This window comes from Pelophylax lessonae (assembly GCF_965119305.1).
Source record: "Pelophylax lessonae genome assembly, chromosome: 8".
NCBI classification, from domain to species: domain Eukaryota; kingdom Metazoa; phylum Chordata; class Amphibia; order Anura; family Ranidae; genus Pelophylax; species Pelophylax lessonae.
Window position 1 is genome coordinate 174,082,687 of NC_138775.1, and position 18,220 is coordinate 174,100,906.

Here is an 18,220-nt window from a genome sequence, read left to right on the forward strand (position 1 = left end):
CGGTACGTGTGAGATACACCTTTCCAATTTTTGGGGCGCATCTCATACCGCCGAGGATTGCAGGGTGCTTCAGTCTGCCTCCTGCCTGTTCCGAACTCCTCCTACTCCTCATCCTGCCTTTGGGGGTACAAAAAATAGTAATTTGGGCCTAGTCTGGGTCTGTACGTGTGAGATACATACACCTTTTGATATCATATTTTCTATTCCGCTATTCAATCTACACCTTTGGGGTAAAAACAATTAAATTGCGGGATAGTCTGTATCGGTACATGTGAGATACACCTTTCCAATTTTTGGGGCGCATCTCATACTGCCAAGGATTGCAGGGTGCTTCAGTGTGCCTCCTGCCTGTTCCAAACTCCTCCTACTCCTCATCCTGCCTTTGGGGGTACAAAAAATAGTAATTTGGGCCTAGTCTGGGTCTGTACGTGTGAGATACATACACCTTTTGATATCATATTTTCTATTCCGCTATTCAATCTACACCTTTGGGGTAAAAACAATTAAATTGCGGGATAGTCTGTATCGGTACGTGTGAGATACACCTTTCCAATTTTGTGGATGCATCTCATACTGCCGAGGATTGCAGGGTGCTTCAGTGTGCCTCCTGCCTGTTCCGAACTCCTCCTACTCCTCATCCTGCCTTTGGGGGTACAAAAAATAGTAATCGGGGCCTAGTCTGGGTCTGTACGTGTGAGATACATACACCTTTTGATATCATATTTTCTATTCCGCTATTCAATCTACACCCTTGGGGTAAAAACAATTAAATTGCGGGATAGTCTGTATCGGTACGTGTGAGATACACCTTTCCAATTTTTGGTGTGCATCTCATACCGCCGAGGATTGCAGGGTGCTTCATTTTGCCTCCTGTTCGGACCTCCTCCTACTCCTCATCCTCATCCTGCCTTTAGGGTACAAAAAATTGTAATCGGGGCCTAGTCTGTGTTTGTACGTGTGAGATACACCGTTTTGTAAAATTTTTCCTATTCCGCTATTCAATATACACCCTGTTTGAGTGTAAAAAATTAAATTACGGCATAGTCTGTATCGGTACATGTGAGATACACCTTTTTAAATTTGTTTGTCACATCTCCTTCCACCGCCGAGGATTGCAGGGCGCTTCAGTTTGCCTCCTGTTCCGAACTCCTCCTACTCCTCTTCCTCATCCTGCCTTTAGGGTACAAAAAATTGTAATCGGGGCATAGTCTGTGTTTGTACGTGTGAGATATACCGTTTTATAAATTTTTTCCTATTCCGCTATTCAATATACACCCTGTTTGAGTGTAAAAAATTAAATTACCGCATAGTCTGTATCGGTACGTGTGAGATACACCTTTTAAATTTGTTTGGCGCATCTCCTTCCACCGCCAAGGATTGCAGGGCGCATCAGTTTGCCTCCTTTTCCGAACTCCTCCTACTCCTCTTCCTCATCCTCCCTTTAGGGTACAAAAAATTTTAATCGGGGCCTAGTCTGTGTTTGTACGTGTGAGATACACCGTTTTTTATCCTTTTTTCTATTCTGCTATTCAATATACACCCTTTTGGGGTAAAAAAAAATAAATTGCGGCATAGTTTGCATATTTGACTGTGAGATACACCCGATACTGTTGTTGTTTTGTTCCGCTATTCAATAAACACCTTTCTAGGGCAAGATCATAAATTACAGAAATATGAGGAGACCGTCAAATAGGGGCCGTGGCCTGGGTCGTGGTGCTGCTGGTAGAGCTCCTGTTGCAAGGAGAGGACGTGGTCGATCTGTGCCAGCTACACGCACAAGTGAAACACATTCCTCAAGTGTGAGTAGGCGACAGAACCTGCAGCAGTATTTGGTAGGGCATCATATGCCTCTAGAAGTGATGAGGCCAGAAGAAGTAGAGGCGATAGTAGATTGGGTTGCTGACAGTGCCTCCAGTTCCTTCACATTGTCTCCCACCCAGTCTACTGCAGAAAGGTCAGAGTTGGCACCTGCAGCCGAAGTCCAACCGTCTTTCACCTCACCCCCTTGCAAATCAGGCAAGCAGTCTGAGCCCCAAGTCATGCAGCAGTCTCTTCTTCTTTTTGATGACTCTGTCAGCAGGGTTTCCCAGGGCCATCCACCTAGCCCTGCCCCAGAAGTGGAAGAGATTGAGTGCAGCGATGCCCAACCACTTATTTCTCAAGATGAGTACATGGAAGGACCATCGCAGCACGTCTCCGATGATGACGAAACGCAGGTGCCAACTGCTGCAGCATTCAGAATTGTGGAGACTGACAAGGAGGGCAGGGGTGAAGACTGGGTGGAAGATGATGTGGAGGACGATGAGGTCCTCGACCCCACATGGAATGAAGGTCATGCAGGTGACCTGAGTAGTTTGGAGGAAGAGGCGGTGGTCGCACAGAGCCACCAGCACAGCAGAAGAGGAAGCAGGGTGCAGAAGCAGAGCAGCCGTGCCCTAGACACTACGCCTGCTACTGCCCAACGCAGCAAGGGAACGAGCGCACCAAAGCCAGCTCAAAGGAGTTCTCTAGCGTGGAAGTTCTTCAGAAAATGTGCTAATGACAGGACACGAGTGGTTTGCACCCTGTGCAATCAGAGCCTGAAGCGAGGCATAAACCTTCTCAACCTGAGCACAACCTGCATGATCAGGCATCTAAGTGCAAAGCACGAGCTGCAGTGGAGTAGACACCTTCAAAACCAAGAAAGGTCTCTGGCTCCTCCTGCTTCCTCTTCTGCTGCAGTCTCGGCCTCTCCATCCACATCTGTAGTGATACCGGCACCTGCCACCCCGCAAACAGACGATCTGTCAGCAACACCACCACCTGGGTCACCAACCATCTCCACAATGTCCCGTGGAAGCGTTCAGCTTTCCATCTCCCAAACACTTCAGAGGAAGAGGAAGTACCCCCCTACCCACCCGCGATCCCTGGCCCTGAATGCCAGCATTTCAAAATTCTTGGCCTTTGAAATGCTGTCATTCCGTCTGGTGGAGACGCACAGTTTTAAAAGCCTTATGTCGGTGGCTGTCCCACAGTACGTCGTGCCCAGCCGCCACTACTTTTCCAGGCAAGCCATCCCTTCCCTGCACAACCAAGTGGGGGAAAAAATCAGGTGTGCACTGCGCAACGCCATCTGTGCCAAGGTCCACCTAACTACCGATACGTGGACCAGTAAGCACGGTCAGGGGCGTTATATCTCCCTAACGGCACACTGGGTAAATGCAGTGGTGGATGGGCCTGAGGCGGATAGCAATTTGGCGCACGTCCTTCCATCACCGAGGATTGCAGGGCGCTTCAGTTTGCCTCCTGTTTTTAACTCCTCCTACTCTGCTTCCTCATCCTCTACCGCCTCCTCATCCAGTCAGCGTAACACCTTCACCACCAACTTCAGCACAGCCAGGGGTAAACGACAGCAGGCAGTTTTAAAACTTGCCTGTTTGGGGGGAAAACCACACACCACGCAGGAGTTGTGGAGGAGCATGGAACAGCAGACAAATGAGTGGTTGCTGCCACCGAGCCTCAAGCCCGGCCTGGTGGTGTGCGATAACGGGCGAAATCTCATAGCAGCTCTGGGCCTAGCCGGTTTGACGCACATCCCTTGCCTGGCGCATGTGCTGAATTTGGTGGTGCAGAGGTTCCTTAAAAATTACCCCGATATGTCAGAGCTGCTGCAGAAAGTGCGGGCTGTCTGTGCGCACTTTCGGCGTTCTCACCCTGCTGCTGCTCGCCTGTCAGCGCTGCAGCGTAACTTCGGCCTTCCCGCTCACCGCCTCATATGTGACGTGCCCACAAGGTGGAACTCCACCTTGCACATGCTGGAAAGACTGTGCGAGCAGCAGCAGGCCATAGTGGAGTTTCAGCTGCAGCACGCACGCGTAAGTCGCTCTGCGGAACAGCACCACTTCACCACCAATAACTGGGCCTCCATGCGAGACCTGTGTGCCTTGTTGCGCTGTTTTGAGTACTCCACCAACATGGCCAGTGCCGATGACGCCGTTGTCAGCCTAACTATCCCACTTCTATGCCTCCTTCAAAAAACGATTCAGGCGATGATGGAAGAGGATGTGGCACAGGATGAGGAGGATGAAGAGGTAACATTTCCAAGGCTTTCAGGGCAGTCATTGGCAAGGGGCTCCGAGGGTGGGTTCCTGCACACACAAACTCCAGGGACACAATTGTCCAGCTGGGGCACAGTTCTGGAGGATGAGGAGGATGAGGAGGAGGAGATGGAGGAGGAGATGGAACCATGTTCACAGCAGGGTGGCACCCAGGCCAGCTCATGGCCATCACTGGTGCGTGGCTGGGGGGATACAGAGGACACAGACGATACACCTCCCACAGAGGACAGCCTTTCGTTGCCTCTGGGCAGCCTGGCACACATGAGCGAATACATGCTGCAGTGTCTCCACAACGACCGCCGAGTTGCCCACATTCTAACTTGTGCTGATTACTGGGTGGCCACGCTGCTGGATCCCCGTTACAAGGACAACATACCATCCTTAATTCACTCACTGGAGCGCGATCGCCAGATGCGCGAGTACAAGCGCACGCTGGTAGACGCGATGCTGCTGGCATTCCCACCTGACAGCGGGGCCACAGTGGAAGCACAAGGCCAAGGCAGAGGAGGAGGAGGAAGAGGTCGCCAACGCAACCAGGGCACCGCCAGCACCTCAGAAGGCAGGGTTAGCATGGCTGAAATGTGGAAAAGCTTTGTCAGCACGCCACAACAAACAGCAGCACCAGCAGCTCAGATGGAACGTCTTAGCAGGAGGCAGCATTTCACCAACATGGTGGAGCAGTATGTGTGCACACGCCTACATGTAGTGAATGATGGGTCTGCCCCCTTCAACTTCTGGGTCTCCAAATTGGGCACATGGCCTGAGCTTGCCCTTTATGCCTTGGAGGTGCTGGCGTGCCCTGCAGCCAGTGTATTATCTGAACGTGTATTTAGCACGGCTGGGGGCGTTATCACAGACAAGCGCAGCCGCCTGTCCAGAGACAATGTGGACAAGCTCACGTTCATTAAAATGAACCAGGCATGGATCCCACAGGACTTTTCCGTACCTTGTGCAGAATAGAGATGGATACCGACCTTACCCAGCCATTGTTCTATTTTTGATCTTTCTCACTCTTTTGGGGTGTACCCTCATTTAAAATGACTGAAAAAAAGCAGGGTTGGATACCTCGTCCTCCTCCACCGCCGATTCCACCTACACCGCCCATAGGTGTGCGCAGCCTATTGCATTAGGGTGTGCACCCCAAAGTTTAAATACACATGCATGTGTTTGCCTACATGTATATGGCCCCGGTACATTACTCTCCCTGCTGGCAAAGTGAAATAGAAGTGTGTGGCACTTCTCTAATGGCAGAGCAGGTCTGGGGGAGATCTTTCCCATCTCCTCACTGGCAAACAGAGCGATAATGCTAATATGCCCTAGGTGATTAGGGTGTGCCCAGGCACCCTGTGCGCACGCCTATGACACCGCCAAATCCACCACCACCTCAACCTCCCTCCTACTCCATATGGGCCTCGTCCTTCACAGATGAAGAACATTGTTTTATTTTTCTGTTTTTTTTTGTTGTTGTTTTAAGTTATTTCCCTATCCACATTTGTTTGCAGAGCACTGGCCATGCTCTTAACTACGTTTTGCTGCCATTTGCAGCACTCTAGCCCTTTCCATTGGTGTTTTAGAGCCATTTTAGTGCCTGAAAGTTCGGGTCCTCATTGACTTCAATGGGGTTCGGTGTCCGGGTAAAGTTCGGAAAAAGTCCGGGACACGGACCCGGACTTTTTTTTCAAGTTCGGCGAACCCGCCGAACACGGACATCCAGGTGTCCGCTCAACTCTAGTCACTACACTATACGAGTTCTTTCTCCTCTATGTTATCCGGACCACACCTGAGCTTTTGAGGATACACGGTACACGTCTATATCCACTTGATAGGACCCTTATGGAGGTCATTGGTACCAGAGGAACCGCTTGACCACCAGGGAAGGCTATTGGAGCTAATTTTAAACAGGCCCATTACCCCTGTAGGGGTGCCTACATCTGGTAAGTGCGATCCTGGGAGAGTGGGGAGCACCTTGACCCACCACACCGGCCACACTTAAAGAAGCACTGGATACGCATAGATCACCCTTGCTGTGAAGTCGCACAATCAATATTTGCACTGAAGCACCTTTGTTCATGCGATTTGGGACTATTATTTAATAATACACATCACTCTGCACTGGAAGTTTTTTAGTTTATCACATCATTTATTTATTGGCACTATAGTGTGGATATCAATTAATTTCATTATTTATTTGCACATCCACTTGTCAGTGGTTTTTTTAGATTTAGTTTATTGAAGCACGTCAGCACCTTATATTGGAACTTGTAATTCATTTTTTACAAATCACCTAGTCACCTTAGCATATTTTGCATCCATTTTTAAATCACAATAAAAGTCATGCATCTACATATATTTCTATTTTTATATATCAATTGTATATGTGCAATTATATGTGTTTTTTTTAAGGTTTAGAGTGTACATATTATATCTACCCCATATAAGGCGGATTTGGCCTTATATAAGGTTCTAGGATTTTCTTCCTTCCTTCTTCACTTTCATTCTTGGCAGTCACACTCACCTCCTTTATTTTTTCATTTAGGTATATATAGACTCGCTGGAGCACCCTGGGTGTATGGTCCCTCCCTCGCTCAGAAGTGTCCTAACTGTGTGTCTTAGCTGTCAGCGTTCGGCGTGCGTTCCATGCCTCTCAATGGTTGACATATGGCAGCATTGACAGAAATGTCAGTGCAAGAAGGAGACGCTTGAGAGGGGACGTTAGGGATGTACAAATTCTGCACTGTTGACCCTAGCATAGGGAAAAAACTTTTCAGTGAAAGGGAATTTAAAAAGACACGTGGCCATTCACAGTAATTGGAAGAGAAGTGGTTTAACCATAAACTGTGTAGAGGGTTCTTTACTGTCAGAGCTGTCAGAGCGGTAAGGATGTGGAACTCTTCCACAAGCAATGGTATCAGCGCGAGCCTCAGCAGTTTAAAAAGACTATTAGATGGGCACTTTAACAATCACAACACACAGAGATATACAATGTACTATTGACATAAACACAAACATACTCACACACCTCCCGCACAAAAAGGGTCCCCACCGGTTTGCACTACACTTTTAGTATAGTGCCAGTCCTATAGGGCAAATCAGTCTGGCACCCCCATAAAGCGGCCACACTGCTACCTGCCGGTACTGATGGGCACTAATAGGCTTCACTGATGGCTACACTGATGGGCACTGATATGATGCACTGATAGGCTGCACTGATGGCCACTGATTGAGCTGTACTGATGAGGCCGCATTGATATGCTGCACTGATGAGGCTGCACTGATGGGCACTGATGAGGCTGAACTTAGTGGAACTGATGAGGCTGCACTGATGGGCACTGATGAGGCTGAACTTATTGGAACTGATGAGGCTGGACTGATGGGCACTGATATACTGGTTGTGGTCTGTGGTTTACAGATGACAGGGCGGGTCATAAACAGGAAGGGGTCTGGCCTTTACAGGAAGAGGTGGTTCATATTTAAATTAGGGGGTGCACAAGTTTAGTCAGGACTAGGGCAGCACAAACCCTAAATACACCACTGGCTGTCAATCCCTCTATATAAAATTATTGTGTAGTAACAGATTCACTCTGTCAGCATTTAGCCTGCAGTTTTCCTGCTGAGTGATTCATAACTTCTTGTCTTCTTGCTGCAGTGCTTCTCCTAGTTCTCTGATTCCTTTTACACGTGTAGTTGGCTTCTGTGCTCACAAGTGGGCATTGCCTGCGATTCTCTCGGTTTATATTTCCTTTCTCTTCTATCACTTCCTGGTCTGCCTATCAGTTTGCTTCCCTATATATGCAGTGGGGAAAATAATTGTTTGATCCACTGCAGATTTTGTAAGTTTTCCCACTTACAAAGAAATGAAGGGTATATAATTTTTATCATAGGTGTATTTTAAATGATAGAGACAGAATATCAACCAAAAATCCAGAAAAAACACATGATACAAATGTTATAAATTGAGTTGCGGTTCAGTGACTAAATAAGTATTTGATCCCCAAGCAAAAAATGACTTAGTACTTGGTGGAGGAACTCTTGTTGGCAAACACAGAGGTAAGACATTTCTTGCAGTTGTTGACCAGGTTTGCACATATCTCGAGAAGGATTTTGGTCCACTCTTCTTTACAGATCTTCTCTAAATCCTTAAAGTTTCTTGGCTGTTGCTTGGCAACTCGAATTTTCAGCTCCCTCCATAAATTTTCTATAGGATTAAGGTCTGGAGACTGGCTAGGCCACTCCATGACCTTAATGTGCTTCTTCTTGAGCCACTCTTTTGTAGACTTGGCGGTATGTTTTGGGGCATTGTCATGCTGAAAGACCCATCTATGACCATCTTCAGTGTTGACCCCTCAATGCAGCAAAATTGGTCTGTACCTTTAGCAGAGAAACAGCCCCAAAGCATCATGTTTCCACTTTCGTGCTTGACTGTAGAGATGGTGTTCTTAGAGTCATAGTCAGCATTTTTCTTCCTCCAAACATGGGGAGGGGAGTTCCCCTTCTCAAGAAGGCACATGCATAGTCATGCCAATAAACATCTAAAATGATTCAGAGAAAGATTGGGAGAAAGTGCTGTGGTCAGATGAGACCAAAATGAAACTACTTGGCATTAATTTGACTCGTTGTGTTTGGAGGAAAAAAAAAATTACTATGACCCTAAGAACACCATCCCTACAGTCAAGCACGGAGGTGGAAACATGATGCTTTAAGGCTGTTCCTCTGCTTAAGGTACAAACCAACTTGGCTGCATTGAGGGGCCAATAGACTGGACCATGTATTGTAAATTGTTGGATGAGAACCTTCTTCCCTTAGCCAGAACACTGAAGATGGGTCGTGGATGGGTCGTCCAGAATGACAAAGATCCAAAACATACCTCAAGAAGGCTCAAGAAGAAGCGCATTAAGGTCATGGAGTGGCCTAGTCACTTTCCAGACCTTAATCCTATAGAAATTTATAGAGGGAGCTAAACCTTTGAGTTGCCAAGAGACAGCCAAGAAATTAAGGAAAGTTCTGTAAAGGAGAGTGGACCAAAATCCCTCCTGAGATGTGTGCAAACCTGGTCACCAATTCTGTCAATACCAATATTCTGTCTCAATCATTTAAAATACACCTATGATAAAAATTATAGACACTTCATTTCGTTGTAGGTGGGCAAACTTACAAAATCTGCAGGGGATCAAATAATTATTTTCCCCACTGTAAACGTGCTCAGTCCAGCTCATGTTTCCTGAGCTGTAGTGTGCCCATGTTCGTCAGTAGCTTTCACGGCTACAGATGGCTGGGATCTGAGAGCTGCCAACCCAAAAGTGCTCATAGCTGAGTGCTTCTTGGGTGCATTGCACGTGGGAGAGATTGGGGAATGAAGGTTCCTTGATCTCTACCCACTCTCCATTGTGATGCTTAATTGTTGGTTCCTGGCCCCCAGAAGAGTGAGCCTGTGAACTATGAGGGGCAGTCACTTCTATGGGCTATAGAAGTAATCAGGTAGCTCAACAGCCAGCTAAATCACTTTTTACAGTTCAACTCCAAAACGAGCGTATAGCTGTTAGTACAGCCATGAGTTTGTTTTACCCCTTTAATTCCATTCCTGGCCCAATGAACTGTGGGCAGGGGATTCACTGGCCTCCAGCTGATGTTACAAAGGGGCAGAAATGCTCTTGACATTATTGACCTAATAAGGCCACATGGCCATATTATGTCAAGGATGTCATGAGTATCCCTGCCCATTTTTAACATCAGATACAGGGTGGGGAATCCCCTGCTCCCGACCTGAACCTGGTTTCAAAAATCAGCTCCCATATTTCTATTTTCCACAGGTTCAGTATAAGGCTAATCTTGTGGCCCGTGAGCCCTCTGATGTCACCCATGACCTCAAACCAGCGAAGCGCATGTCAGCAACCTGTTGATTGTAATCTGGGATTGCTAACCCACCATCCCAGAGGATCAGAGTTAATCAAGCCAGTGCCTGCAACGGAGGAAGTAGGTGGCTGTGAAGAGAGTAGGAGCCACAAAAGCCAATGAAGCCAATGTAGCACCAGCTCCTGTCCCAGGTAAAGTGATACGCCTTCGCTTGGGACCCTTCTAGCAGCCTGGAGAGCAATGCCAGAAAAAGTGGAAGGAGGATAAGGTCAATGTATTAAAAACATACAATGTGCTTTTGCAATGGGCATATTAGCACCTATAAAATGGTTAACAACTATTGGGCTGCTTTCCCACTGGACTGCACCTGCGGCTTTTCTGTGGGTTTGCTGCACTGAGCCATAGACTTTTATTATATCCTGTGGGTTTAGTGCATTTTCTGAAAGTGCATTAAAACTCCTGAGTGCATGAGTCTTGATGCGCTTTTAGAAAATGCACCACCCCTGCAGGAATATAATAGAGGTCTATGGCAAAGCACAGTTAACCCGCAGAAAAGCCACAGGTGCCCTGTGCTGAACCATTTTGAACCATTTCATTTCACTGTGCCCCCTGACTGTTAATTGTGGCCCCCGACTTTTCAGAAATCACTTAGGTGACCCTCGCTCTTCAAAAGGTTGATCAACCCTGGTATAAGGTATATATTCAACATCTCAAGCCTGGAGCTCTCAAGTAATGTGAGGGGTTCAGTAATGTGTTCATATCATGCAAGATGCTTTGTAAATATCTACTTTTACACATTGCTCTTCAGACTAGCACTACAGCTAAATGTCTCTGAAGTAGACCTAGAAGATGGCAAGAATGAATCCTGTTCTCCAATGAATTACAGAAAAAGCATAAAACTATAATACGCATAAAATTAATCATTCTTTCCAAATTTTCAGAGATTCTCTTTATCGTAATGGTATGTTTGTTCTGTGGTTGAAATACTGACAGAAAGCAAACAAGTTAGGACATTTTGCACTTTGTCATCTGGTGATTTATGCAATCCTGTTTCCAGTAAAATCAGTTTATAAAATATTTATTTGCAGGTGTGTTAGGTTCATTCTAGAATGTATCCTTAGGATATTTGACTCTGATACCAAGGTTCATTTTGTCATTACAGGGAATTCTAACTCTTTTAGTGTGTCTATTGATTGAAAGACAAAATCTCACTGCCTTTCTGGCTCAGAACACTACAGTATTGTTCTATGGCTTGCTGATACCAATGAGAAATAGATTACTATCATACTGTATGTGATCTGTTGCTGCAGAAGGATATATAATGGGCTGGATCAGACACCTCCTCTTCTCATCCACAAATAAATAAAATAAAGTTCCAGCCTAAATCAGTTTAAAGCCCCGCACACACGATCAGATTATCAAATGATCTGCCATCCGTTTTTTGTGGCATGCTAGTCTGATGTGGAAAGTGAAGAGGTTATTTTCATACAAATTTTCCCGTACGACAGAATTCTATTTCAGAAGTGATGTCATGTGTTGGATTGTTTTGTATGTGTTCTTTCGTCTCTGAGCATGCCTAGTCTTGCTCTTAAGATTTTTTTCTGTCGAAAACTGTACTAATAAGACGAAAATCGGACATTGTGTTGATGGACGATAAAAATTTTATAGCCTGCACATCAGGATTTTTTCGGCCAAAAAGTTGGAGTTGGCTGTCGAAAGCACCATACTAACAATCCAAAAATCGGCAGATCGGTCGTCGGACGAAATTTCCCTTTAAATTTTCTTATCGTGTGTACGGGCCTTAAGACATTCCGGGTGCATTAAACAAAAGGTGATGGCCACAGCCTGAGTAGAAAAGCCTTTCCCTTGTCAGCATACTGTAGTGAAGGACCTTTGTTCTCTGTGTTGGAAGCAGTACCCACTTTGGAGAGGTCCAGCACACCCCCCACAAGAGCTAGAACCCTCCAACTCTCCAATCAGCTAAGATCATATTCCCTGATGATTTGAGAGCTGGAGGCCTGTTTAACCACTTGCTGACCGCCAGCAGTACATATACTGCGGCAGGTCAGCTCTGTCCCTCAAAATGGCGTAACTGTACATCGTTTTGCCGGGCACCCGCGTTCGCTCCACATGGAGACAGAACGGCAGTCTGCCGTTGTAAACACAGCAGTCCGCTGTTCTGTCAGTTATGAACACAGGAATCCTGTGTTCCTCTTATTTAGTAACACAGGTCTCTGTGTTCATGCAGCAAGCCTATCCCCCCACAGTTAGAAAGCACCCCCTACTGACACAGTGCTAGAATTATTGCTCTCGCTCAGACATGCGCAGTGATACCGCACATGAGTGGTGCAAACACCGTTTACATATGTGCGCGTGACCTACATATGCATTCACTACTGCGCTCAAATTATTATTTATTTTATTACTTTTTTTCATTTTTACACTGTCCCTTTAAAAAAAAATTGATCACTTGTAAACATCCCTTGCGATAACAATACAGCATGATTGGTTCTCTTTACGGAGAGATCTGGGGTCTAAAAGCAAAAGAGAAAAAAAAAAGTTGATCATTATGTCGCTCTGGTCCTCCAAGGGCATAGAGACGAGCGGTGGCCATCCTGCCATTGCTTATCTCTTTGGCAAGACACTGCTGGTGTTCTGTCGAAATAGCCACTCGCTGAAATCTCCAGTTACGTCACTTCCAGGGACTCTTCAGCAACAGATTTAAACGAGTTGGCTTTACTGCCCATGCGTGCTCGTGCACCCGACAGAATAACAGAAACCCCGTCGGGGGGGCTTCCCACCATGTTAGAGCTACAACTCCCATAATCCTCTGCACCGCTCTGTCAGCGTTCAACTGATTAAAATGTAAACAAACACAGCTGTCCCCAATACACTACAGTGATTGGCAGATTTGGCGAGGTTTCTGTTATTCTGTCTGGTGTATGCGTGTGCATGGGCAGTAGAGCCTACTCATCAAAATCTGCTGCTGGAGAGTCACCGGTAGTAACGTAATTGGAGATTTCGACGAGTTGGCTATTTCGACAGAACAGCAGCGCCAGATGCTTCCCACGCTCAGCGATCGGTAACGTAAGGCCGGAAACCACCGGGAAGAGGCGGAAGGGGGGACACCTCTCCCGCCACTTCTAAAAGTGATCCACAGGAACCACTTTTATCCGAAAGCCAGCCTCCTAAGGGAAAAGAAAATATAGGGGTTATCGCATCTAGCTGCAGCCATAACCCCGGTATTTAACATCAAGATGTAAATTCCCAGTTAGACAGTCAGCAAGTGGTTAAACATGGTAAAGTTTCACGTTTTAAAAAATACCCGATCAGGTGCAAGGAAAGTAAAAAAAACTGAATTTTTGCTTGCACAACATGGAAATTAGCAGAGCTTTACTGCATTTGCTAAACTCTGGGGGAAAATGAGTGCAATACACTTGCAAAGTGCACAGTCTATTTGTCTTTAGTAAATCCTCTCCAGAATGCCCCAACATCTGTGCGCGTGTGCTACTTTGCGCAAATAGCAGTACACAGCTGCATACAGCAGCCTTCAACCATTCATGTCTATGGGCAGCTGTACACAGCTCCAGATCATCCCAGGTAACAAAAGATACACAACCTGTTTACATTGCACGAGCAAATGCACCCATGTGCATGAACCCTAAATATAAATGCAAGAATGTGCTGCAAAAAAAACATGCAATACCAGTTCAGCTTATCAGTCACCCATTACCTGAACACCCCCGAATCCATTGGGTCCTAGGTATCGCTCACATTCGGCAGCAATGTCCTCCCATCGCCACTCAAACAGGTGGACAATACTTGTCCTGCCACACTTCACATTGGGATTAAACTGAGCAGCACAGATTCCAGCCAGCACTACAACCAGCCACATTCTCATCGTGCTCTGCTCTATTACATCATATCACCATGTACTATCCTAATTATCTGCAAAGCTCTGAAGGAGGCGTAACAGCGAACGCCCAGGATTTAACTCTTATCTTTCCATGGGAATGGCACCATGCCAAGTGAGCTCCCATGTAATCTGTGCCACAATCTGTTTCTTTACTGGTGCTATAAACATAGATTAACCTTAGTTTCTGCAGCAGATAGGAGACAAATTATAAATTTGTTCTTACTATGCACATGAAATTCAGCCAAACTACTGGTAATGTTGCTGTGCCTAGACAAGGTACAATAATGTGTATGGTATTTTGTATTACTTTTATAGCGCTACCCCCGTAGGGGCCGCTAGTGATTGTGGTGTGTCTCCCACCCTGCACGCCAGGCACATTATTTTCCAGACACACTTCAGTCAAGAAACAGTCCTTGTACTTTATTTTGTTTAAATAGGGAAAAAGAACTTGGATGGGGATGGGGTACATGGGGATGGGGTACATATGAGATGCTCACTTGATTGAAGAAATATACAAAGAGACCGAACTTTATACACTGCCGGCATATACAACCTCTTCTCTTCTTCTCCAGCACATACACTTGCTTGCAGACTATTACTCCCCAAGCCAACTAGCACTGAGGTAGGGACCTGACACTGGCTCAGCCAGAGCAAATGCAAATGCCTATTGCAGGCAGGGACCACGGGCCCCTATGGTGTATCAAAAATGGTAGAAGTTCTTAGTGCTAGCTGTCTCACATGTGGGTACTACTCCCAGCACCACCTCTTCAGGCCCTGCCAGCCCTCCTGGCTGCAGCTGCCTCTTTCCACTGCCTGTGCTACCACAGCCCTCCTGACTGGCTCTGCACAAATCCCAGACTGCTCCATCCCAGTCCTCTCAGGCATGCCTCTCAGTCCTCCTGACTGTTTGTCATGCAGCAGGCCTCTTCGCTGTTCCTGTTTCTCCTGCAGACTTGCCCGACAGTGTTCTCCTGCTGTCCTCTACATGCTCCCATGCCCCCTGTCCAGGACACCTCCTTGTGTTTTTAGTGGGGCCTTTCCACACCCAAGCCCAGGCTCAAGGTCACCCCCCCCCCCACAGATTAGGGAGCTCCCTCAAAGGCCACCAACAGCCTAACACTCCATCTCCATCTTCCACCTGAACACAACGTCTCCCCAGCTGGGCTGACCTTGAGTATCTAAGGGGGTCTGCCCCCTGCCATTCCAAGTTGGGGATTGGTCAGGGTCCTTAGAATACTCCAGGCACCCCTCCTCCCCTCTCCCCTCCCATTCTTCTAGAAGGTACCAGAACATTCAAGAAGTAGGGTGGAGGTCTCAGTCATGCTGCCTGTGAGTCATCCAGCTCTACCAGGGTCTCTGCCCAACGCAGGACAAAAATACAGACAGGCTTGGCTGACAGCCAAGCCTGCAAAAAACTACCTATACTTAAACACCAAAAACCTATCTACAATTCTAGCACTAGAGGGTGCTACACTTTATTATAGGACACTAGCAAACTGTTCCTTTTTTGTTTAGCTAATTAAAAATGGTTTGGGCTAACCACTTGCCAACCAGCAGCCATAGTTATACTGTGGCAGGTTGGCTCTATTACGCAAAACAACGTACATGTATGTCGTTTCGCGTAGCAGCTAGTGTGAGGGTGCGCACGTGCCGATTGTCTGGAGGGGGTGCGAATCAGTGGGTCCGGCGGCCACGATGTCCGCTGGGCACCCGCGATCGCTCCCCATGGAGACAGAACGGCGGTCTGCCGACGTAAACACGTCAGACTGCTGTTCTATCAGTGATGAACACAGGGATCCTGTGTTCCCCTATTTAGGAACACAGGTCTCTGTGTTCATCCAGTGAGCTTATCCCCCACACCGTTTGAAAGCACTCCCTAGGCACACATTTAACCTTTTGATCGCCCCTGGTGCTAGCCACAACTGTCAAAAATGTCAAAAATGTCAGTTAGTTGTCCAAACTGTCCACTGCAATGTTGCAATCCCGCTAAAAATCGCTGATCGACGCCATTACTAGTAAAAAAAGAAATAAATAAAATAAAAAATACATAAAACTTTCCCTTAGTTTGTACATAGTTACATAGTTAGTGAGGTTGAAAAAAGACACCAGTCCATCCAGCTCAACCTATGATGTGTGTGTGTGTATGTGTTTGTGTCAATAGTACATTGTATATCCCTGTATGTTGTGGTCATTAAGGTGCCCATCTAATAGTTTTTTTAAACTATCGACGCTCCCTGTTGATACCACTGCTTGTGGAAGAGAATTTGCGCGACTTACGATCCAACTTTGCCCTGTGATTTAGGTCTGACATTGATCTAAAATTTAATGAACTTGTGTCTATTAGACAACAATCTTTTATGTTCTACCATGGGCCAGTTGTCTTCACGCACCTCATTTGAAGTCCCAACCTCCCCCTCCTCCTTATCTTCCTCATTTATAGGGATGGAGGCACAGAGCCCTACTTGGCTTGCTTGTGCCTCATCTAAAGTCCTAAAACATTTCCTTATTCAATGCTGAGACCAGGGAAGGCAGGGACAAAGTGGGGCTGTGGCTGCACAGACAGACACAGGATCTGTAGGCTCTATCCTCCTGTCTGCTGCTGAGTGCTGAGATGGGGGGGGGGGGGGGCAGAGAAGAGCCTGTCTGACTGCATAAAGAAGCACAGAAACTGGTGGAGGAGATCTGTCTTCCTCTCTGCTGCTGACTGCTGAGACAAAGTGGGATAAGGATCAGGGAGATGTGCGAGGGCCACATGAAATGGCCTGGCTGGTGAAATTTGGCCCACAGACCTTGTGGTTGTTCTTTTAAATGTGCAAGCTTACATTTTAGTATCCTGAATGCCACAAATGTCAGTATGATGTGCCTGTTGCCCCTTCTGTGAACAGCCAGCTTGTTGCAAACATTGCACACCTGATCTCACACCATGGGGACACCCTCTCCACAACACCTATTAAAGTAAAAAATGGTTCTTAACAGGGGCGGACTGACAACTCATGGGGCCCCCGGGCAATAAGAGATCATGGGCCCCCATGTGTCCCCGCCCACACTCAAGCCACACCCACACAAAGCCCCGCCTACATCTTGCACTGCCCACATTACATTTGTTTGTCACAGAATTTCTCTACACTATGTTCAAAATAAATGTTTATTATAGAAAAAAAAGAAAATAAACTTACATTAAATAAAGTGCAACAATGGTACATTTCCAAAATTAAGGTTTTCATGAATTAACACAATATAATAGGTGCAACAAATGTCTTCTTAGCTGAACAGTTTAATAAAAAAGATACAAAAAATAAAAAGCTCTGACCAGCATGTTACAAAATGATGGCCCTAGAATTGCTCTCAGTGCGACGTTCCCGACGATACCATACATATGTGCCACCATTATTGTTCACATACGTGTGCTCATCCTACATAGCCCTCTACCTGGATGTGCTTTACAATCATTTTTTTAACAATTTTTATTTACTTTATATAATTTTCACTGACCACCAATGTAAGGGGGCCATTCCTCCCATCGACCACCATTGTAAGGGGCATTCTTCCTACTGACCACCAATGTAAGAAGCATTCTTCCCACTGACCACCAATGTAAGGAGCATTCTTCCCACTGACCACCAATGTAAGGAGCATTCTTCCCACTGACCCCAATGTAAGGAGCATTCTTCCCACTGACCACCAATGTAAGGATCATTCTTCCCACTGACCACCAATGTAAGGATCATTCTTCCCACTGACCACCAATGTAAGGATCATTCTTCCCACTGATCACCAATGTAAGGAGCATTCTTCCCACTGACCACCAATGCAAGAAGCATTCTTTCCACTGACCACCAATGTAAGAAGATTTCTTTCCCACTGACCACCAATGTAAGGGGCATTCTTCCCACTGACCCCAATGTAAGGAGCATTCTTCCCACTGACCACCAATGTAAGGAGCATTCTTCCCACTGACCACCAATGTAAGGAGCATTCTTCCCACTGACCACCAATGTAAGAACCATTCTTCCCACTGACCACCAATGTAAGAACCATTCTTCCCACTGACCACCAATGTAAGAAGCATTCTTCCAATGACCACCATATTAAGGGCATTCTTCCCACTGACCACCAATGTAAGGAGACATTTTTCTCAGTGACCATCAATTTAAGGAATTTTCTCAGTGACCATCAATTTTAGGAGATATTCTTCTGACTAACCACCAATACAAGACATATTCTTCTTACTGACCACCAATGTAACGAACATTCTTCCTACTGACCCCTAATGTAAGGAGACATGCGTGTCACTGACCCCCAATGTACGGGACATTCTTTTCATTGACCACCAATGTTCGGGACATTTTTTCAATGA

General features: G+C 46.4%; 1 protein-coding gene across 1 annotated transcript in view; it reads right to left on the minus strand.

Moving 5' to 3' along the window:
- Window positions 1-13,868, minus strand: part of LOC309561485 (pancreatic alpha-amylase-like) — a 70,338-nt gene extending 56,470 nt beyond the window's left edge. Inside the window, exon 1 of the mRNA XM_082265432.1 lies at window positions 13,681-13,868. Coding sequence (XP_082121558.1) covers window positions 13,681-13,848 — 168 coding nt within the window. The 5' untranslated portion in view covers window positions 13,849-13,868. The remainder of the gene's footprint in view (window positions 1-13,680) is intronic.
- Between the last annotated feature and the right edge of the window lie 4,352 nt (window positions 13,869-18,220).